Source organism: Schistocerca americana, chromosome 4, assembly GCF_021461395.2.
Source record: "Schistocerca americana isolate TAMUIC-IGC-003095 chromosome 4, iqSchAmer2.1, whole genome shotgun sequence".
Classification (NCBI taxonomy): domain Eukaryota; kingdom Metazoa; phylum Arthropoda; class Insecta; order Orthoptera; family Acrididae; genus Schistocerca; species Schistocerca americana.
In genome coordinates this window covers 291,055,971-291,079,699 of record NC_060122.1, presented here as the reverse complement: position 1 = coordinate 291,079,699, position 23,729 = coordinate 291,055,971, and the positions used below count along the sequence as shown (strand labels likewise).

At 43.4% G+C, this 23,729-nt stretch overlaps 1 protein-coding gene across 1 annotated transcript in view; it reads right to left on the bottom strand.

Moving 5' to 3' along the window:
- The window catches only part of LOC124613425 (facilitated trehalose transporter Tret1-like), a 75,656-nt gene extending 52,932 nt beyond the window's left edge, over positions 1-22,724 (bottom strand). The window contains exon 1 of the mRNA XM_047142128.1: positions 22,673-22,724. Within this exon, the coding sequence (XP_046998084.1) occupies positions 22,673-22,724 (52 nt within the window). The remainder of the gene's footprint in view (positions 1-22,672) is intronic.
- Positions 22,725-23,729: the final 1,005 nt, after the last annotated feature.

The window sequence follows — 23,729 nt, the reverse complement described above, 5'->3', positions numbered from 1 at the left end:
GCCGCTGGTGCAGCGTAGTTTATTGCCATGTAGTGTAAGGTAAACTTTGTTATTCTTCATCGCCATGTGCATGCTTAAATTTGTTGTCTGAGTTGTTAATACGGTTTTGTTTCAGTCTTTTTGTGATTTGTCAGCAATAATTAAGTCAGGCTTATAATATTCAATTTTTATGTAATGGTTTGCTGAAATCTTTTCAATAATAAGATTTTTCAGAACATAATCTTTTACTAGTCATTACTTTAAATTTAAATATTTTACAGATTTTCCCAGATCATAGTCATGTGTTGTTTAATAATCAGAGGACCAGCCTTGCAGCTGTGTCAACAAGCAAAGTCAGTTTTTTTCTAATAATGCAAATCTCAGACAAATGTTGGTCAGTAGTAGTAGATAGGCCAGCATTGCACTAAGCTGTGCCATTTAGGAGCAGATATATAGACAGTGTTATCCGGCGACACCATTATGAGGTAAGAATCTTTCCCTTTATTCAGGTTGATTTCACAGAGCCTGACGTAGCGCTGCTTACGACCAAAACTCATCAGTTTTAATGCTCAGTCTATTTTGTACGGGAAGTTATTTTACATACGAGAAGGTTACAACGTGATCGTGCAGTTCAGTCAATAGGAACACAACATCATGATGATGTCACGTGATACTTCTCAGCTGATGTGTGCCGCAGCCTCTTCATCCCCCGTGCAGTCTGGAGGGGGCAAATGGTGGGAAAAAGACTCAGGTCGATCTGTGGTGCTGGAGAGAGGAAGAAGTGTACTTTACTAATTTTTTTGACAATTTATTTAGGGAAGGTTTCACCTAGTTTATTTATTGCGCTGATACAAAAATCTCACCCTGATGTGCTTGGGGTCACAATATGCAGTTTACAGACCTGGAAACTACCCGTAAATAATGCAGTACGCTGATGGACAGAGACACAAAAACTTGTAAATTACCGAAATAATCCAGTACATAGGACACAGACATGCAAACTACTCGTAAATCACCGAAATACTGCACGTGTAACGCTATGCAAACACGCTCACAACGCTTAAACACCAGAAAATAATGCAGTGCACATAAAAAACGCAGCATAATAGCAACTCGAACCCTGATTCTACTGCATGGAAGGCCTATGTGCACTCCGTAGCCGGCCGCCGTGACCGAGCGGTTCTAGGCGATTCAGTCCGGAACCGCGCTGCTGCTGTGGCCGCAAGTTCGAATTCTGCCTCGGGCATGGATGTATGTGATGTCCTTAGGTTATTTAGGTTTAAAGAGGATTAATGACGTCATATATTAAGTCCCATAGTGCTTAGAGTCATCTGAACCATTTTTGCACTCCCTAACACATGTAAACTGCCAAGATGCGGGAGTGCGAGGTTAGGGTAGTGTACTTTATTTATTTTGTTCGGGAAACTGACGCAAATATCCTAATTACGTAGTTAATCAAAAAAGGTCCTAATTACACAACTATATGCATAGCGCTGCACAAGGACGGCACAAAATCACAACTAGAGTACAACTAGAGTTATCCCACTGGGAAACAATTTTGCATTTCCTCTCGAAACCATCAACAGTAACACTCAAACTCAACTCTACACCCTACAAGCTGGCAAGAAAAAGGCTGGGGTTTAAAGTACTATCTTTATTCCTTTTGGTGGGAAATATGTTCAACTCACAAGATGCTGGTGTTGAACACAGAGGAGTTTAAAAGTATATTACATGTTAGCATACAGCATCTATCGCTGTTTGACATTGGAGTTCACTACAGACGCCTAATAAAAATCAACCTACATCCCAGGTAATCAAAGCCAATACCATCACAGCTGATTAAACTTCGAAATAGTTGTGAAAAACCAGCATTTGTAACGAACGGTTCATAATGGAGCACATGTACAAGGGGAAAATCATTCTCCTAAAAGGCTGCAGAGGAGGCGGTAGTTACCTAAACAATACGAGATAAAAGAACAACTATCCCAAATGCCTCTTGGTCGTCTAAAGCATAGTGACAGAGCCGAATCTAATGTTTAGGGGATGCACAGCGACGAGCCGTCACAGACCAGACAGGTCCTCAATGCCTCCAATAGGCCTCTCGTTCTAGGATGGAAAACACTTTTGTTTAACGTCACGTAGGACGCTCCAGCTGGGACCGGGGCAGACCCACAGTCTCATAGAGAAGTTGCCAGCCATTCTGTGCTGGACTATTTAACATCAACTCGAATCATATAATAAAGCAACAATCGAAAAAGAGGAAAAAAACATCTGCGATGACAATATATGTCCTGGCGAAGAGTTCTCGGGCTTCCAGCCGGGTGGCGGTGTCTTCAAACTGCGACGTTTCGACGAGTGACATACTCATCATCTTCTGGCCAGAAGATGATGAGTATGTCACTCGTCGAAACGTCGCAGTTTGAAGTCACCGCCACCCGGCTGGAAGCCCGAGAACTCTTCGCCAGCTGTATACGCCGGGAAAGCATACATTCACATAATATATGTCCTCTTTCCACAAAAATAGACAAAGCCCTTTTTCATTTAGTTTTAATGAGCAAAATCGGTATAGTTTTTTACGTTTGACTGCACTCGCATCTCATTATTTTGTGACGTCCAGCGAAGTGTACCGCCATCGATCACAAATGACCACAGAGAAATACCCACCATGCATTAAAACAGGAAAAAACTTCGACAATTTTCTGCTAAACTACTGATCACCATAGAATGTCCTCGTTATTTCGAAATGAAATTGATCAAGAGAGTCACTTTGCATGGCGAGTAATTTTTGCTTTTGTTTTTTATGTAGTTGGATTACACTCATCATGGAGGTCAAATGGGAATCCGTGTAGGGAACACAATGTTCTTTGCGGGGAGCACTAGTGAGAAAATGACATCTGAAGCTGACCGCTGAGGGATTCTACAGCCTACAAAATACATTTCACGTAAGAACTATGCTATTAAAAACGCTATCCTCGAGACTGTGTTACGGTCACCATGCATAAAAAAAATGGTTCAAATGGCTCTGAGCACTATGGGACTTAACATCTATGGTCATCAGTCCCCTAGAACTTAGAACTACTTAAACCTAACTAACCTAAGGACAGCACACAACACCCAGCCATCACGAGGCAGAGAAAATCCCTGACCCCGCCGGGAATCGAACCAGGGAACCCGGGCGTGGGCAGCGAGAACGCTACCGCACGACCACGAGATGCGGGCACCATGCATAAAAAACGGTCTTGAGTCTACAGGTATACACACAAGCCACTGATAGTGCTACGCTTTGTGGTACAAATGCTGTCAGCAATTTGGAATCAAGTCCATCCATTCAACCACTTACTTGCGTTGCATCCTGTAGAAACATTACAGCCACTGGTGAGTCATATTCGTGGCACTCTCATATCTTGAAATGAGTCACTTTTTATCTCTCAGGGTGCATTCTTGCCTGCCACCCAAACATATATGTGGCGATCCTATTAAATGTGTAGGTATTGGTTCATTGGAGCACGTGGTTCATGATCAAAGTCGCTTCCACAAACGTGTGTAAAGTTTCATCAACTGTACTGTAGGATGACCATACCTAACATACTATCAATCACATGAGAGGGTTCCTGTATTTCTCTTCATAAGCAGTTTAATACAATGTTGTTTTTTTTTTTCGGTTGCATGGCATCCAATCAGTGTACACTGCTGTTTCTACCATGACTTAGAGACCCATGTCAGCTGCTGCTAAACCAACATTACACACTTCAATCCTCTGGCTCTCACGGGAAGCTGAACATGGCATGGCATACCACAGGCTGGTAGCAGTAAAACACAGACGTGATGTTTCTCATTGACAAAAGTGGGGAACACGTCGCAACATAAGAAAACTGGAAGAATGTGCAGTGTTGTAGAGCGCTTCCAACAACTATTTGAAGGTGCTTGCCTGTACAGTTAATCTCATCTTTCGATCAAAAGGGTAGCGGATGTGTCGATGCTCCATTTCGAAAAGCATTGTTCCTTCATTTTGCTGTCATGTACATGTTTACTGTTCTGGAGTTGACCATTGCTGGAAGGTGCTGTTCACAACACACGTGAGGCAGCACAAATAAAATGGGGTACAGTTATCTTATTGGTGAAAAAAAATTAAAAACACGTGTTTGGTATCGCAGCATATGTAAATATGACGATTCGGTAGGAATGAGGAATGCCTCCAAACAACTGTATTAAGGTGATGACCTCTACATTTAATCCTATGTTCCACAGCGACAAGTAACAGATATCCAGAGTTCCATCAAGGTTCCCTCCATCTCGACAGAGTGGTGTCACTCAATAATTGTGCGATAATCAACAGCATACCCAGTGGACGGTTGGAATTGGAAAGAGCCATCCACGACACTTGCACATGCACAGACATACAGAAAAGAGAGCAAATGCACTGCAAATTTGGAATATACAGGTGGAGGCGATTCGATGGAATCGAGAACAGTGCTATACTAAGCCTCCCGATCAGAAAAATAGTCGATTTGCGCTAGGTGTTGGCAGATGTACTACATTTAGAAACAGTTTTGGAACATGGAACGAGAGGTTATGTCATGTTCGCATGGGTAGACGTGACATAAAAAATCTATATAATTGCGAAAAATGGTAGAAAATATGTATACATTGAGCGAAAATACGCTGAAATGCGGGGAAATTGAGGAAGTAGTTGCGTTTGTTCTGGTTGGCGCAAAACAATTCTTGTACATGGTAACAAGCATGTGACAGCAAGAGGAATCCGAGAAAACGTCAACATCGAAGCGAAGGGGGTCAGGGAAACAGTTACTTTTTTTTCCGTCGAGGCGGCATTGCACTGTATGTCTATTGAGGTAACAGTGATACAAGCGAGTTCACTACTGTATTAGACGCTTTTCAGGAAAAAAAGAACCATCCGTCTCTAAACTTGCATGCATTTGCATTAAAGGATAACAGAGTGGACGGGGTAATTGATTGAAATGGAGCTGTAACGAAGTACGATTTAATGGCAGACTGCTGATGCATTCTAGAGAGAGAGGGAGATTTTGGTGGTCATTTGACCATTTTTTCCGCTGTTCTGTCAGAATGCATCAGTCGCGTGACTTAGCCTGCGTTCGACTCGTATACAACAATGTGTTCTGAATTTGACTTAGAGCAATGTTTGTTTGCGATCGTTAGCAGCAAACCTCTCCGTCATCAAAGGACTTCCATCTCATGTGTGAAGGAACGTTACCATTCTGTTTCGACACAGTCCTCTAAATGAATGAAGATTTATGCAATGTACTCCATTCCCTTGTCTAATCTCGGGTATACTGTATAATCGATACTTCAGTTTCATAACTAAGATGATTCTGAGTTACCGATAGGTGTTTGTGAGACACTGCAATCCCCATGTATACACCTCCTTGACAGATGTCCTGTTTACAGAGTTAGTGGTGGCATGACGTCTAATTTCACATGTCGGATGCCGCTGCTATGCGTTTATCTGTTTCCTTTAAAGAGGTATTCTCCGTGACTAATGATCATTTTATACAGGAGTGATGCAAGCGTAGTATAATTTCTGAATTTCTGAGCTGTGATCGGATGTGAACAGTGGACGCTATACATCTCTGGAAAGCTACATTGTGCATGTAGTATCACACAGAATCGATATTTGAAGGAAGTGGTTTTTTCATTTTACAGTTTGTTACCGTAGTTTACCATACACAAACCTACAGGAAGGATGTATATCATGTGCAGGAAAAATATTTCTTGCAATGGTATGATAACAATGCTGCATTTCACATGACTGATAGCCTCCTTTAATTGAGGAACCATGTGTGCGTTTATGTTCCCTCTTACCAGTACCCTCCTGGTACTGATCCCAGACACTAGAACAATACTTTAAAATTGATAGCGTGATTGACTTACGTAAAAGTCATCGAATTCCATCCGTCTGGAGCTCCACTTGTTCCTTGTTCTTCTTAAACGTCTGCTATTACATCACAGCACTTTCAAATCTTCTACTATACACCGATAAGGGGTGCTAACCTCCTCGACGTGGGCGTGTCTGGAGAAATCTTGCGCACTTGGATGAGCGAGGACTCAGCAAGCTCCATTCATTCACGAGACGTCGAATGTAGCAGTCTAATTCTGGTCAGCTGCAGATTAACTAGGTAGCAGTACTGCAGGGTGGACTGGTCAAAGACAATTCTAGGGGGTCTTTCAGTCTCTAATTTTATCCTAAGACTGCGAGAATGGTCTGACTCCCATCCACATAGAGCTAGATCGTAAATTATGCACTGTGCTCAAGGTGCTAGAAATATGTAGAGTGCTGTCTGGTATACTTTGATGATGTATATGTTCGAGAATTAACAATGAATAGATGTACTGCACAGTCATCTATCCACATTCGCAATGACACTCGTAAAGTAGAGAAGGGACGGTTTAGCGATTATACGGAAATTGGGAAAGATGCTGTCACGTCGTTGGTCAGTGTCGAAATTACTGTAAAATTGCTAAAATTGTTTGCACTATCAATTGTGAAGCTTATTATTACAGTATATCGACGGTGTCTTTTTCACCCCATCCACCCAATGGTATGCTGTTGGTTACCACATAATGATTGACTGACATCACTTGTTTGAGATGGAGAAAGAGTTTTGGTGGAGGGTCAACACCTTCTGGCGATGAGTAGCATCGAAACAGCGATCACGTATATGATTGCAATACGAAGAATCAGTCGAAATGGAATGCAGAGCCATCAGTTATTCCATCACTTTGCCACATAGTTTAAATGTAGAGGTCGCCAATCACCTTCGGACAGCAGTTTGAGACTCTCCACAACGCCACCAAACTCTTCTAGTTTCCTTATGTTGTAACTGTCTTTTATTTAAAATCATCCACTGTTTGTGGTGTGTTATGGCAGCAGCAGTAGAAACATGATTTATACCATACGAGGTCTAGTTTTCTGCGTGTGTGTTAATGTCAGTTTAGAACCTGACACCGAACTCGAAGTCGTGGCAGTAAAAAACAAAATTTATGGCAGTGCACAAAGCGTGTTACAGCAGAAAAAGCAATGTTTCAAACAACGACACCGGGTCATAGGGAGCATCTCTTGCGACTTATTGTATACTTTGTGGGATACGATCATCCTCCTACAGTACAGGCGATGCAACTTTACCCTGGTCTGTGCAATGGATCAATACCTGTGTATTTAATAGGATCGTTACATGTGCTCGATGCCGGCACGCAGATAGTTTGTAATTTTTCTCTTCTGGATGGTGCAGAATAACGATGATAGAATGTTTGGATGATAGACGTGAACGGATTCTGAGGGACGCGGATCTGATTCGATGTAGAGTTTTTTTTACTTTTCCCAGCAAGAAACACCAACATAAAAGTTCGTACTGTTGTCGAGTTGCTGCAGCAGGCTCCATTTGACGCTGACTTTACACATCGAACAGAAGTGGTGGAGCTACGAGAACATGTTCCCATTTCCACCGAGTGGTTAAAACACGCTCCTATAGCATTAACTCAGTTCGGTCTGTTTCTAAACAGACTGCAGAATGTGGTGGATATTGCTCTCGCCGAATTCTGAGTAAAATTGCTAAAATTGATCTCACTATCAACTGTGGTGTGTTTTACAGCACATAGATCCATATCAACTGTATCTTTCCAGTCCCGAACGTCCACTGGGTACGCTGTTGATCACAGCATAGTTATCGAGTGACATCACTCCATGGAGATGGGGGGACCTTGATTGAACAATGGGTATCTGCTACTTGTCGCTGTGGATCATGGGATTAAATGTAAAGGTCAACACCTTAATACAGTTGTTTGGAAGCGTTCCTCATTCCTACCAAATCGTCATATTTACATATGCTGCGATACCGTACATGTGTTGTTTTTTTTTCCCCAATAAGATAACAGTATCTCGTTTTCTTTGTGCTACCTCGCGCGTGTTGTGAACAGTACCTTCCGGCAATGGTCAACTCCAGAACAGTAATCATGCACATGACGGAAAAATGAAGGAACAATGCTTTTCGAAATGGAGCATCGATACATCCGCTACCGTTTTGATCGAAAGATGAGATTAACTGTACAGGCAAGCACCTTCAGATAGTTGTTGGAAGCGCTCTACAATACTGCACACTCTTCCAGTTTTCATATGTTGCGACGTGTTCCCCATTTTTGTCAATGAGAAACATCACGTCTGTGTTTTATTGCTACCAGCCTGTGGTGTGGTAGCTGTACAGTTTACGCCATGCCATGTTCAGCTTCCCGTGAGAGCCAGAGGATTGAAGTGTGTAATGTTGGTTTAGCAGCAGCTGACATGGGTCTCTAAGTCATGGTAGAAACAGCAGTGTACACTGATTGGATGCCATGCAACCGAAAAAAAACATTGTATTAAACTGCTTATGAAGAGAAATACAGGAACCCTCTCATATGATTGATAGTATGTTGGGAATGGTCATCTTACAGTACAGGTGATGAAACTTTACACCCATCTGTGGAAGCGACTTTGATCACGATCCGTGTGCTCCAATGAACCAATACCTATATATTTAATAGGACCGACAAGAATGCACCCTAAGAGATAAAAGTGAGTCATTTCAAGATATGAGAGTGCCATGAATATGACTCACCAATGGCTGTAATGTTTCTACAGGATCCAACGCAATTAAGTGGTTGAATGGATAGACTTGATACCAAATTGCTGACTGCATATTTACCAGCAAACCTAACATCATCTGTGGCTCGTGTGTGTACCTGTAGACTCAACACCGCTTTATATGCATGGTGATTATAACGTAGTCATGAGGATCGCGTTTTTAATAGCATGATCCTTACGCAAAATGTATGTTGTGGGCTGTAGAATCCCTCTGTGGTCAGCTTCAGATGTAATTTCTCAATAGTGTTCCCCGAAAAGAACATTGTGCCCCTCCACAGATTCCCATTTGATCTCCCTGGTGAGTGTAATCCGACTACAGAAAAAACAAAACCAAAAATTAGTTTTCGCATAAAAATACTCGAAGCTTTTTCCTGATTTTACGCAGGGTGGGTATGTTTCTGCTGATCATTTGTGATCATTGGCGGTACACTTCTCTGGACGCCACAAAATAATGAGATGCGAGTGCAGTCGAACGTTAAAAACTATACCGATTTTGCTCATATAACTAAATGAAAACGGGCTTTGTCTAGTTTCCTGGAAAGAGAACATTTATTATCGTCGCGAATGTTTTTTACCTGCTTTTTCAATAGTTGCTTTATTATAGGATTTGAGTTGATGTTAAATAGTCCAGCGCAGAACGGCGGGCGACTTCTCTATGAGACTGTGGGTCTGCTCTGGTCCCAGCAGGTGTGTCATATGTGATGTTAAACAAAAGTACTTTCCATCCCAGAACGAGAGGCCTATTGGAGGCATTGAGGACCTGCCTAGTCTGTGACAGCTCGTCACTGCAGATGCGTCGCCTAACCATTAGTGTCAGCTGTGTCACTATGATTTAGATGTCCAAAATGCATTCTGGACAGCCGTTCTTTTATCTCCTTTTGTTTAGTTGACTATACCTGATTTTGTGTTGGTGAAGTACCATTGTCTGAAGGCGGACAGTAGGCTGCTGGTGGCGTAGCTCCCTCCCTCGATCCATCCACCCTGTAGGTGGAGAGAGGGCCTCGACTTTCGGCGGTTTGTGATTGTATATCGAGGAGAACGCCCTTTCAACTACCGCCACCTCTGCAGTCTTTTAGGACGACGATTTTTCCTTGTACATGTGCTGCATTATGACTCATTTGTTACAAGTGCTGGTTTTTTCATAACGATTTCGAAGTTTAATTAGAACTGTGATGCATTTTTTCCATCAGCTGTAATAGTGTGTATTGGCTTTGATTACCTGGGCTGTAGGGTGATTTTTTGTAGGCGTCTGTAGCGAACTCCAATGTCAAACAGCGATAGATGCTGTATGCTTACAGGAAATATACTTTTTAAACTCCTCTCTGTTCAACACCAGCATCTCGTGAGTTATATACATTTCCCACCAAAATTAATAAAGATAGTACCGTACGCCCCTATGTTTTTCCTGCCAGATTGTAGATGTAGGGTAGAGTTTGAGTGTTTCTATCGCTGCTTTCGCGAGGTATTGCGAAAAGTTTTCCCCAGCAGGATGACACCAGTTGTATGGTATCAGCAGTTTTTTCGCTGTATTGAGCATTTTTGCTGTCCTGGTGTAGTGCTATGCATATTGTTGTGTAATTAGGCCCAATATTTGTGATAAATTACGTAATTAGGATCGATATTTTCATCAGTTTCTAGTGGAACTGCGAAATTTTTTCCCAGCAAGATAACACCAGGTGTAGGGTATCATCACTTTTTGCACTGTATTGCGATTTTATGCCGTCCTTGTGCAGCGGTATGCATATAGTTGTGTAATTAGGACCAATTAATTACGTAATTAGGATGATATTTGCGTCAGTTGCTTGAACAAAATAAATGAAGTACACTGGCCTAACGTTGCTTTCCCACTTCTGGACAATTTCCGTGTGTTAGGGGTGGCCCTTAGGCTTTCCATGCAGTAGAGTCAGGGTTCCAGTCGCTATTATGCTGCGTTTTTTATGTGCACTGCATTATTTTCGGGTGTTTAAGCTTTGTGAGCGTGTTTACACAGTGTTTGCGTGTCTGTATCCTGTGTACTGGATTATTTCAGTAATTTACGAGTTGTTTGCGGCTCTGCACATCAGCGTAATGGATTATTTGTGGTGTCACCGCCAGACACCACACTTGCTAGGTGGTAGCCTTTAAATCGGCCGCGGTCCGTTAGTATACGTCGGACCCGCGTGTCGCCACTATCAATGATTGCAGACCGAGCGCCGCCACACGGCAGGTCTAGAGAGACTTCCTAGCACTCGCCCCAGTTGTACAGCCGACTTTGCTAGCGATGGTTCACTGACAAAATACGCTCTCATTTCCCGAGACGATAGTTAGCATAGCCTTCAGCTACGTCATTTGCTACGACCTAGCAAGGCGCCATTACCAGTTACTATTGATGCTGTAAAACATGTGCCGTCAAGAGCGATGTTCACCAATTATGGATTAAAGTTAAGTATTCCAGCAGCTACGTACGTTTTTTGTTAGTCTCATTTCCTCGACCTGTTCCAGACCTCACGCCAGCCAGCGTGAGCTAAAACGCGTGCCTTTCGGCTTCCTCTCATAGCGGGTTGGCTGTCTTGCCAATCCACAACAGTATTTATGAGTAGTTTCCAGGTCTGTAAACTGTATATTGTGACTCCAAGCACGTCAGGGTGAGATTTTTGTATCAGTGTAATAAATAAACAAGATGAAATCCTTCCCTAAATAAATTGTTCCAAAAATAAATAAAGTACACTCCTTCTACTCTACAGCAGCACTGAACAGGCTGAGTCCTTTTTCCAGTATTTCTCCCCTCCAGACCGCTGGGGGATGAGGAGTCTGGGGCACACTTGCAGCTGAGAAAAACGCGTGATGTCATCATGATACTGTGCTCCTACTGGCTGAATTGCATGATCACATGACCAATTGCGGCGCCCTCTAGAGGTGAACTCGCGAACTAGCTCAGTTCTGTGGCCTGCTGGATCGGAGGCAGTTGTCTCTTGTGGGGTGGGATCTCATATGTACGTTTTAGAAATGACAGACGGTTACAGCAGAGATAGATGTTTCCATACATTGAGCATTTGATCTTTAATGCGTATCGATGCAAAGCATTTACTTGCAGGATCATTCTATTCCTCTTCACGTGTTCTATCATTAATGCTCGCTTCCATTTTTCATGCAGTGTGCTGTGGATGCACTTCTTGGCTGAATGAGTGCATGTAATACAGCTGTTAAAACTCCCCCTGTCTGGCATCAACATCTCGCTAAATGAACACATGCTCCTTCCACACTGACAGCTCAACAACCACTGATATCTCACCCTCTTGTGTTGGTAACACCACACTAAGCCGTACTGCTGTAGGTAGATAATAAATTTAAACAAATTTCAACAAATTTAAACAAATTATATTCGAATTCAACGACATTATGAGCAGTCTCTAGTGTGGGCAACACGATACTAACTCCCCTCAGCTGCATGAGTAAGCTCTTAGAGCAAAATTCCCTCCAAAATTCGAAATTCCCGCCCATTCTGCAAGAGGATAACGTGCCATCATTAAAAGTCGGAAAGGGGGGGGGGGGGCGCCAGGTGACCCATAGAAGGACATAATTCAATTTCTCGCCAAAATTCATACTTCCTGCCATGGGGGGGCGTGCCACTTTCTCACCGAAAGCGGCCATCTTGGATAACGGTACTCGCGTCATCATCTAACGTCACAGCTGCGATCTTGGATGATGTCATGCGCTGTTGCCAAGTCTACAGGCTGCCATCTTGGATGGCGTCATTGTCACCATCTTGGATGGCGTCATTGCCGCCATCTTGGATACATCTGGCAACAATGCGCTCTGTCCCAAAAACCTTACTACTCTACTACTGTTCTCAGAAAGTTTTGCAAAATCCAGGATTGTATAATGACAGTATTACAAAAAGATAGATTGCTACTCACTATATAGTGAAGACACAACAAAAAGACTTCTAAACAAGGAAGCTTTCATTCAAAATTCCTTCTTCTGATTAGACAACATGCACTCACACACATTCACACAAACACAACTCCCTTCTCACCAACATCAGCTTTTCTGAACTGCAGTGGGAACTCTCCATGCAGTATGTCCTACGTTCCTGTAACCCTCCTGGCCTCATCCTTCGTTAGTCACTGCCCTTTACCTACTTACCCCTTCCGTGTTCCCACTTCAGCATTACCTAGTCTTTTACTTCACCCACACTCCACAGTGTTTGTATGTTCTACTTTACCATCCTACATCCCTTCCCTGCTATCCCTCCCCCTCCCTGCCCCAGCCTGCTCCTTACCCCCACCACCTGAATTGCCGCTCCCATAATGTGCTGTTGCTTTCAGTCTAGCCTCAGCAGCCAGAAACAGTGGTCATGTGCTTGTGAGTTAAGTTTGCATGCCTATGTATTTATATGTTGTCTAATTCAGAACAAGGCTGTTTGGCCAAAAGCTTACTTGTCTAGCAGAGTTTCTGTTGTGGCTATCTGTGCCTCAACGTTTCCACTATGTGGTCAGTAGCAATCTATTCTTTTCATAATACTGTTGTTATTCTATTCTGGGCTTTCCATTCTTTGACTTTGCCTAGTAGTTTTTCTTCCATACCATAACCCAATGTTGTTTTACTTTGTTACTGTTTTCTAACCCATTACTTTACTCTGTGTGCATCCTTTTCTTTCTCTCATTTCCTGTGGCTTACATGTCGCTTTCCAACACACATCACTCATTGTGACTTATGAGCTACAGTATATCAACCATCTCACCCATGCACAACACACAGCTATGTGATTGTAATTGTTGTTGGTGTGGCATCTCATGTCCCACATTACTACCGCTGATATCATTAATCCTAGACCTTCCAGTTGATCACTCTTCCTGTGTAACTCTCATATATATCTGCATATTATTTTCCATATATTCGTGTGCCATACGGACTTGTACATCCGACAAACCCTTCCCCACTCCCCACTCTTTCTCCTCTCTTATTCTAGTTTTCACAATCCAGACTCGCTTAATCTGATCACATCTGCTATCCCCTCCTTCATACATATCCATCACTAAGCTACAACTGACATTATAGTGTTTTTATTTATATTTATGTTTGATGTCATTGTGTTTTCACCTCGATTTCAGTTCATTTTCGCCATTAACTATCGACCTAATCATTCAGTTTTCATCTTGTTTGTACTTCATCCATTCTGTCTTTTTTTTTTGTTATTTTTCCCACGTATTTTGGCGTATTTTTTCGAGTTTCTTTGCACTTACTTCTGCGTCATTTACGTACTTTTGGGGTTTTATCCTGCACCATTGATCGTTACTCCTTCTATCTGCACAAATACAGAGAAGTTTTCTTATGCCAACCCAGAACCCAATCACTCGTACTGTTCCTGCATTATTGCGTGGCTCATGGAACACCCACAGATGGCCTTACCATCAAATTACTCGTCTCCAGTATCAATCCCTTCTTCCACAATGACCTTCATCTGCTCACATTCCGCCAGTCCTTAACCCTCATCAACATAGTCCTGCAAAACCATGTAAATCAGGTTCAAACCTCCTTGCATTACCTACACTGTATCCATAAAATTCTCTTGCTGTGCAATCCCAGATTCCTCTATCCTGTCTCACACATTGAAACTCTTGTCCTCCACGAACTAGAGCAGCACAACGCCACCTCAAAAAGTACTCCAACCTGTGCACATCGTACTTTCGCCTTTGACTGTCACCATCCGCCACCTGTACAACAGCCTCAAAACCTCCCCCACATCCCCTCAAAGCTGACAACCCTGTCTCGTAGACCTGCTACATTTACCACCCCCTTGAAAACTCCCATCACCATACAGAATCAAGAACCTAAGCAGACCTGATACACAGTGAGGAATCTTTCCTCCAAAAGCCTTAGTCCCACAGAAGTATCATTACCTTTCAAAGTCCTTAACTTCTGCCCCATTCCCAGATTCAGTTATGGTGGACTTTTTAAAAACCTTCTCTCCTTCTCCTGGTCCACTTTGCCACCAGCTCTGCTAATCAGACTCAACCCAAAACTAATGTTGAATCCTGCTGACTCATGCCAGTCCTCCACTCAACTGTGATACACCCCCACTGCCCCTAAATCACCCCCCCCCCCTTGCCTCGACATAATTCCCCAAATCCCAAAGCGTGCATGCTAACCTTGCATGCATAGAAAGAACTGCAGTTCATGTCTTAAAAACTGGTCCCTATCATATAATCTTACTGCTGCCTAAGGTTCCACCAGTGTGGTTTTGAACCACAAGTATTCCCTGGCAGAAAAGCTTCACTGGCTGTCAGATTCGTCCACCTACAAATCCTGCCACAATGACTCCATTCCTAAAAATCCAGCAGGCTCTCCAGTCTCTCCTTAAAACCTTCGACCCATCCCAGAACCTCTCCCCAAAGTCTCTCTCTCTCCTCAACGTTACACCCTCCCTACACTTCTACCTCCTACATGCTTCATAAAGTGTATAAATCCAACTACCCAGGACACTCTACTGAACTGTTACTGTGCCCCAGGGAGAGAATCTGTGGTCTTGTAGACCAACACCTTCATCCTATAACCACAACTTCCCGTACTATATAAAAGACTCTGACCATTTCCTCCACCAGCTCCCCACAGTTCCTATTCCTTTACCCCACTGTGCCCCTGCTCAGCACTATTGATGCCACCTCCCTTTTCCTAACATCCTTAATGACAATGGCGTTACCAATATTGAACACAAGCTTTCCAAATGCCTGATGGATTCCAACCTACAGCCTCCTTCCTGGTCACCATGACCAACTATATCCTCAACCACAATTACTTCTCCTCTGAAGTCTTCATCGACAAGCAAATCGGGGGCACAGTAATGGGCCCCTGCAAGGTACCATCCTGTGGCAACCTATTCATGGGTTGTCTAGAGGAATCGTTCCCAAACATCCAGAATTACGAATCTTTCATTTGATTCCGATTCATTGATGACATCCTCATCATCTGGATTAAGGATGACGACACCATATCCACATTCCTCAAGAACCTCAACAACTTCTCCCCCATTCACTTCACCTGGTCCTCCTCAAACCAAAAAGTTACCTTCCTCGATGTTGATCTCCACCTCAAAGATGGCTACATCAGTACCTCCATCCATATTACATCTACCATCAACCAGCAATACCTCCACCTCGACAGCTGCTATTGATTCCATACGAAGAAGTCCCATCCACCAGTGGCCATTGCATCTGTAGCGATGAGCAGCCACTCTCGAAATACACAAATGTTATCACTGAGGCCTTCACAGACCAAAATTACCCTCCCAACCCTGTACACAGACAGGTCTCCCATGCCTTACCTCTTCAGTTACCAGTCACGTCCGGAAGTCCCACTGTCTGATGACAAAGGAGCATCCCCCTTGTGACTCAGTACCACCGAAGACTGGAACAACTGAATCATGTTCTCTGAAAGGGTTTTGACTACCTCTCAACATGCCCTGAAAAGAGGCAAGTCCTAGCCACTCCCTTTTCATTCCTCCCACAGAGGTATTCCACTGCCCATTGAACCTACACAATATTGTCATCCATCTCTAGTCAGCTCCTGCTCTCAGCACCTTGCCTCTTTGCTCATATACCTGTAATAGACCTAGATGCGAGACCTGGTCCACACATTTTCTCACCACCACCTACTCCAGTCCGCTCACATGTATTTTCTGTCCTATCACAGGCAGGGCTACCTGTGAAAACAGTCATGTGACCTAGAAGGTAAGCTGGAACCACTGTGGTACGTTCTATATGGGCACAACAACTAACAAGCTGTCTGTCCACATGAATGGCCAGTGACAAACTGTGGCCAAGAAACAGCTGGGCCATCCAGTTGGTGAGAAAACTGCCCAACACAACGTGTTTCACTCCAGAGACTGTGCCATCTGGATCCTTCCAACCAAAATTTGCTTTTCTGAACTGCAGCAGATGGGAACTCTCCCTGCGATATAGCCTACGTTCCTGCAATCCTTCTGGCCTCTACCTTAGTTAGTCACTGTCATTTACCAATCCATCCGCTTCCCTGTTCCCACTCCAGCATCATACAGCCTTCTATTCCACCAACTGACCCACAGTCTTTTTACTTCTTTCCTTTTCCACTCCCCCTCCACCTCTGTCTAATCGCCCAACTTCACCTAGCTGCCATACCTTCTCACCACCCCTCCATGTATGCTCCCACAAGGAGCACTTACCATCCTCACCTCTCCCCTGCTATTCCTCCATCTCCCCTCACCAGCCTTCTCTTTACTGCCACCACCCAGACTGCTTCTCCCATCATGCGCCGTTGCCCACAGTCTGGCCTTGGCAGTCAACGAAATTGATCATGTGCGTGTGAGTTGTCTTTGTGTGAATGTGTGTGCGTGAATGTTGTTTAATTCAGAAGAAGTCCTTTTAGCCAAAAGCTTACTTGTTTAGCCGTCTTTTTGTTGTATCTGTCTGTGTCTCAGTATCTCCACAATATGGTGAGTAGCAATCTATCGTTTACATAAGATTATCAGGAAGAGTTCTGAAATCTAGTGAGCACACCAGTTGTTGCTCCCTAATTGCTTAGTCAAGGTCCATGAAAAATACTTCACAAATCTGTGGAAAGTTTTGGAAATTTGAAATACCATGAAACATAGGGTTTAAGAATTTTTTGTCAATTTTCAGTACAAGTTTGTTATTAATTACAGACATATGTCCACTATTGTCATCATCATGAACATTTGTTCTTCCACTCTGAATTGAAGGACACAACTGACACACAATATCTTCACTCATCACATTTAGTCCTTATACACAGAGTGTTCAAGAAAAAGTGTCTAATGCTTTGAGAGGTCATAGTAATAATTGAAAAAAGAAACATAAGTGCAATAAACATGGATTCGGAAGCGCATACTTTCCAAGATAAACAAGTGTTTATAGGAAGGGCTGCACTACGCTTGACTGCGGATATCAGCACAGTTGTTGCATTGGTGCTCTGTCCAATGTGTCGGCAGGGTATTATGATACCTTACTCACAGTACTCTACCTACTGTTAGGCAGTGCTCTACCTACTGTTAGGTGGTCTGCAGTCTGTTGTGTGGTTCGAGTCGTGTTGTAGGCTACGTTAGTTTTCGTAGTTTTTGTGCGCCTTATTGTACAGTACGGCCAATTGTGGGTAGCTAACATGTGTTTTACCTTCTTCCAAACGCAGTTTCACTTATTTGTTTACTGTTATTGCGTTGTTTGTACGTACAAATGGTGCAACACATTTACAATTTTTCTCTGTCACCACTTGTTAACAATGGAAGCCTACTACTGCACAAGTGAATTGGCGGATATGATGTTCTGCTACGGTTTAGCAAATGGATGTAGCCTTACGCTGAAAAATATCCAAGATAAGAGTGGACTCTGATAAGCTGCTCGGCATACTTTTCCAGCCTCTGGGAGACACAGGTAGCCTTGCACCTCAGGAGACTGACAGTGGAAGGCGTATGTGCTACATTTGATGGACGAAACCCCTAGGACCAGTGTGCGACGAATAGCAGATGCTGAAGGCCTTTCTCACTGTCTTACTTGGGGGGGGGGGGGGGTTACTTCATGAGCAACTGCTGTGCCCATATCATTTACAGTGCGTTCAGGCCCTAAGGCCACAGGATTAGCGGTTCTGTCAATGACTGTTGCAGAAGTGCGCCACTGATCCACTGTTCACATCCAAGTTTTTATTTACCGATGAAGCAGGGTTCACAAGAGACGATGTTGTGAATTTCCATAACTAACATGTATGGGCAGACGTAAATCCCCAAGCAATTCACGAAAGAGGGCAACGTATGAGCAGGCATACTGGGAAATAGATTAAAAGGGCCATACGTGCTACCAAACAGAATAACTAGGGCGCATTAGCTAGACTTTGTTATTAATCTATTGCCTACGTTGCTGGAGGCTGTGTCGTTGCAGCAACAAATACAAATGTGGTTCATGCATGGTGGCTGATAGTGCACAAGTACACTTTCGTCACAATGTGCGTGAGCATCTGATGCAGACATTGCAGGACCTCTGGACTGGTCGGCTGGGCCCCACACATTGGCCTGCTTGTTCCCCAACCTCAATCCGCTAAACTTTCCGTTATGAGGACACTTGAAGGAATTGGTCTACGCCACGCCAATCAACGATGTGCGGACGCTACAGGGTCACGTCTTCAATACACGCCAGCAGGTACGACAACAACTGGGTATACTTCTAAGAATAGGTCATTCCCTAAGCTGGAGGGCAGACGAGCGCATCGTCATGAATGGGCGCCTAGTTGAACACCTCCTGTAAATACTTGTTTATCGGCGAAAGTATGCATTTCTGGACCCATTTTTATTGGACTGCTCTCAGAAAATTTGAACATCCTAATAGGGTGCCCCTTATAAAACGGACGCCTCATGCCCAAGATTCAGGTAACAATGCAATAACTAAACGAATGGATAATACGAGGGTCACTCCAAAAGAAATGCACACTATTTTTGTAAAAATACAGTTTTCATTCTTCATATGTGAAATTTTTACAGTGTGTAGATACATCCTTCTCGCTTGTTTTCAGACTTAATTCAATCTGTTCCCGTGAGTGGCGCCGTCACAGCATGTCTTCAATATGGCAGCTACACTTGACGTTCGTCAGAAGCAACGTGCTGTCATAGAATTCCTGTGCTGTGAAAACGAGACAGTAGGAAACATCCACAAGACGTTGAAAAAGGTGTATGGAGCTGCTGCTGTCGATCGCAGTGCAGTTAGTCAGTGGGCAAGCGGGTTACGTGATGAAAGCGGACACGGCAGTACTGAGGATTGTCCTCGCAGCGAGAGGCCTCGTACTGCACGCACTCCAATCAATGTGCAGAGAGTTAACGAATTGGTGACTGCTGACAGATGCATCACAGTGAACGAATTGTCACGCTATGTTGCGATAGGGGAAGGAAGTGTTTGCAGAATACTGAAAGTGTTGGCCGTAAAAATGGTTTGTGCCTGGTGGCTTACCAGGATGTTGACAGTGGCTCACAAAGAAACAAGAAAAACGGTATGCAGCGAACTTTTGGAGCAGTACGAGAATGGTGGAAATGAATTTGTTGAAAGAATTGTCACAGGTGATGAAACATGGCTCCATCATTTTTCACCAGAGACGAAGAGGCAAACAATGGGTGGCATCATGCACATTCACCCAAGGAAAAAAAAAATTCAAAACCACACCGTCTGCTGGAAAAGTTATGGCTACGGTGTTTTTCGATTCCGAAGGACTCTTGATTGTGGACATCATGCTAAGTGGAACCACCATGACTTCTGATGCATATGTGGCGACACTGAAGAAACTTCAAGCTCGATTGAGTCGTGTTCGAACACATCGGCAAAAGTAGGATGTTCTGCTGTTGCGCGACAGTACACGGCTACATGTCAGTCAAGAAACCATGGAAGCGATCACAAAACTCGGATAGTCCTGACCTGGCTCGATGTGACTATCATCTGTTTGGGAAACTGAAAGAATCTCTTCGCGGAACAAGGTTTGAAGATGATGGCTCCCTTGTGCACGCTGCAAAGCAGTGGCTCCAACAGGTAGGTCCAGAATTTTACTGTGCGGGTATACAGGCGCTGGTTCCAAGATGGCGTAAGACAGTTGAGAGGGATGGCAATTATGTGGAGAAATGAAAATATTGTTCCTAAAGGTTGTATCTACACACTGTAAAACTTTCAAACATGTAGAATAAAAGACAGTTTTTTAAAAAAATAGTGTGCATTTCTTTTGGAGTGACCCTTATAGTAACGTTAAAAAACATGTACTTACCTATTTATTTATAAGAGATTCAGGAAGTGGTTACCATTGGCATCCAGGCATCGTTGATTTCGTGTGATGATGTTAACAGCAACACGCTGTAATTCTGCAGGCGTAGTGTTGTTACTTTCTCTAGTAAAGTTCCGTTGAAGATAATCTTTTGTGCGAGGATTGTCGACATACAATTTGCTTTTTAGTGTGTCCCGTAAACAAAAACCACATGACATTAAGTGTGGGGACCTTAGGGCTAGAGGGTTATACTGACCGGTCTGGCTTCAGGGAACACATTGATGATGTGGGTCATACTTTGGTTAGATGTATGAGTGGTTGCTCCATCTTTCTGGAATACTGCATACAGATTATCTGCATTTGTTAATTGTGCACACAAAGGGTCACAGATTTATAGATGTTTGGCACTGTTAAAGTGTAACTGAAGAACACGTGGCCAATAATGCGCATGTCGGACAAAGCACACCAAACACCAATCTTCTCTGCGTAGAGAGGTTCTTCACCCAGGATATGTGGTTTGTTCTAGGATCAGTGTCTGCAATTCTGGGCTTTACGTAACCTGACAAATGAAACCAGACCCCATCTGACATGAAGTAAAGCAAGGGGTCCAAGAAACAGTTAGCAATAATGAACTCTTTTTTTACTGATCGCCAAATCTCAACCCTTGCCCCAAACTCACACGACAGACTTTTATTTTCATATCTTTTAGTATATGTGGTACCAGATACACTAACCTGCTGTGGTAACCTCCTTACTGACTTGTGGGGGCTTCTGGTAATGTCCATGTGAATTCTGTTTATTGTTTCAGGGGTCCTCACTGTCGGTCATGTATTCCTCTGCACATTTTGAGCGACTCCTACAGCCCAACATTTCTTGTACAGATCTTCAATGGTGCTGGTCGTGGCAAATTTCCTACCAGGACACGTCACGTGGAACATTTCTTTACATTCCTTGATGGAGCTTGTCTTTATGTAACAGTCCACACTATCAATTCACTGTTCTAATGAAAATTGCCTGATTTCTGTAACTTCTCAAGAATATTATTTTCTCACAACAACTGACGCATCTGCGCTCAATTTTCCGATAAAATGCAGTTAGACAACGTTCGAACAGTGTCGCCACTTCACAAGCAGTTGGAATAGAGATGATTAACCGGTACGTGAGGCGTACCGGTCTTATGTAGGACATCCAGGTGCACAAATTCTGCGATGAGTGTCAACAGCCTTCCGTATTATATAATATCTTCCAAACTTTTTTTTGTATTGCAGTGCTCCTTTTGGATGGCTACGGTAGACGAAAGAGAAGCAGTGAGGTTTCTCACTGTAGCATCCCTATGCGCACTATCCTACTGGGTCAGTAAGCGTAGCAACTGTTGGTTGGTTGGTTGTTTGGGGAAGGAGACCAGACAGCGTGGTCATCGGTCTCATCGGATTAGGGAAAGAAGTCGGCCGTGCCCTTTCAGAGGAACCATCCCGGCGTTTGCCTGGAGTGATTTAGGGAAATCACGGAAAACCTAAATCAGGATGGCCGGACGCGGGATTGAACCGTCGTCCTCCCGAATGCGAGTCCAGTGTCTAACCACTGCGCCACCTCGCTCGGTAGCAACTGTTCCCCCTTTCCCTATAGCGATGGCAGTCGGGAACTTCTGGGGGAGTACCTCGCTCCGACATTATGACTGCCGAGGACAGAGGAACGTTGAGGGTAAGGTAGCACCAACTCCATGCCGCAGCGCTGACACCATTATCTGTATTTTGAGCTTACGTTAAAACAGAGGTGAACATACAGAAATAGCGTTCGCAGCCAAATGAATATTCTCCAACTAGTGCTGTTTTGCTCCGCTAGAGCCGCACATTAAAAGGAGTCAACTTATCGTGGCCAAACTGTACATGAAAATGGAAGTTACTTACCGCATAGCCCTCGTATGACTGTTTGGTTTGAGGATCATTCCACCTGTTGGGTGTAGTAACTAAAGTCGTGGAGCTGAACCACATCTAAAAAATCTTTTAGAACGCCAGAGACTAGATCAGTGCACCTGTCTATCCTTGGCAAATTACCATGGCAGAAGTGGTTGGACCTTGTTGTTTCATACATAAGAAATATTACACGATTGCCATGGCAAACTGAATCTTTTATAGAGGCTTGCGCAGGTGTTTTATCCTATTAGTATGAACGAGACTGTTTTTTCACGGCGACTTAATTTTGTTGTAGCCGTCTCTTGCACTTATGGCCGTAACATTTGGAGTAACCATACCGCCACAAGAAGATTCAAATTGGTAAACTCACCCCAGAAGGCAGCGAGATACTGCAGGTTTGTGGTGACGAACGGGATCCGCATCTTACCTGTTGAACAAAAAGAGAATTAGATAATTTGCAGGATAAAAGGCATCCACGCCGTAGGATAAGCGTTGCAACAATCTAAATGAGTCCCAAAGATCTTAAGGGATTCATGAAGAGTGTTGTAAAGCTCGTAATTCTACAAGACAACAGTCTCATCACATTTAGCAAGACAGACTCATTTCAGCTGCTCTCTTTAACTGAAGGGAGTGTAGGGGGGCTGTGACGTACAAGACCAACGCAACTGTGTAAACGTGTGTCTGCTTGTTTGGCACAAGTATGAGAAAACATTTTAGTGTTGGTTGTAATGTGCAGTGTACTTCCTTTTTTCTTTTTCGTGAAATAGGTCGATAGGTATGTTCGTAGACCACGAAATATCAGATTGTAGTGAAACATTAATGACAGGGACGGAAAAAGAAAGGTGATTTATTTTATTGTTCCTGGCGCTAACCAAGCGCCAATGCACTATATCGATGTTTCATCATAGCGGATACAGCAACCGTTTCTGTGCGTGGATGCAATATCACCTACTTCAGGAAGCACTTTTCCTGTGAATCGTGTTAACTGTTCTGTGAACTTTCTTTCAGTTTTTTCTCAGTCACAGAAAGGCCTTACAATTGCCTGACCTTGAATTTTGAAACACGAGGAATGATAAAGAAATGACGACTTACCTCTGTACTATTTGTCAACCTGCGGAAACGATCGACAGTGTTGGGTATAAAAATTATATCGAAATTCTTAAAAGGATAATTACAGAGTCAGGCAAGTAATGCATGAAAGCTGAGATGGATTGAAGTATGTGGCCAGTATAGGTTCGAGTTAAAGAAGGACAGACGGGTATTGTCTTGATGTTTAACTTTTATCGTGAAAAAAGTTTGAGGGAAGCGATAGAATTATCAGGCAAGAGCGCGCCCAGGATCTAAGTTTTTATTGGGGGACCACTAACATTAGATCTCACTGAGGCGATACAAATGTGATACGACAATACATTGCAATAAAAGTTATG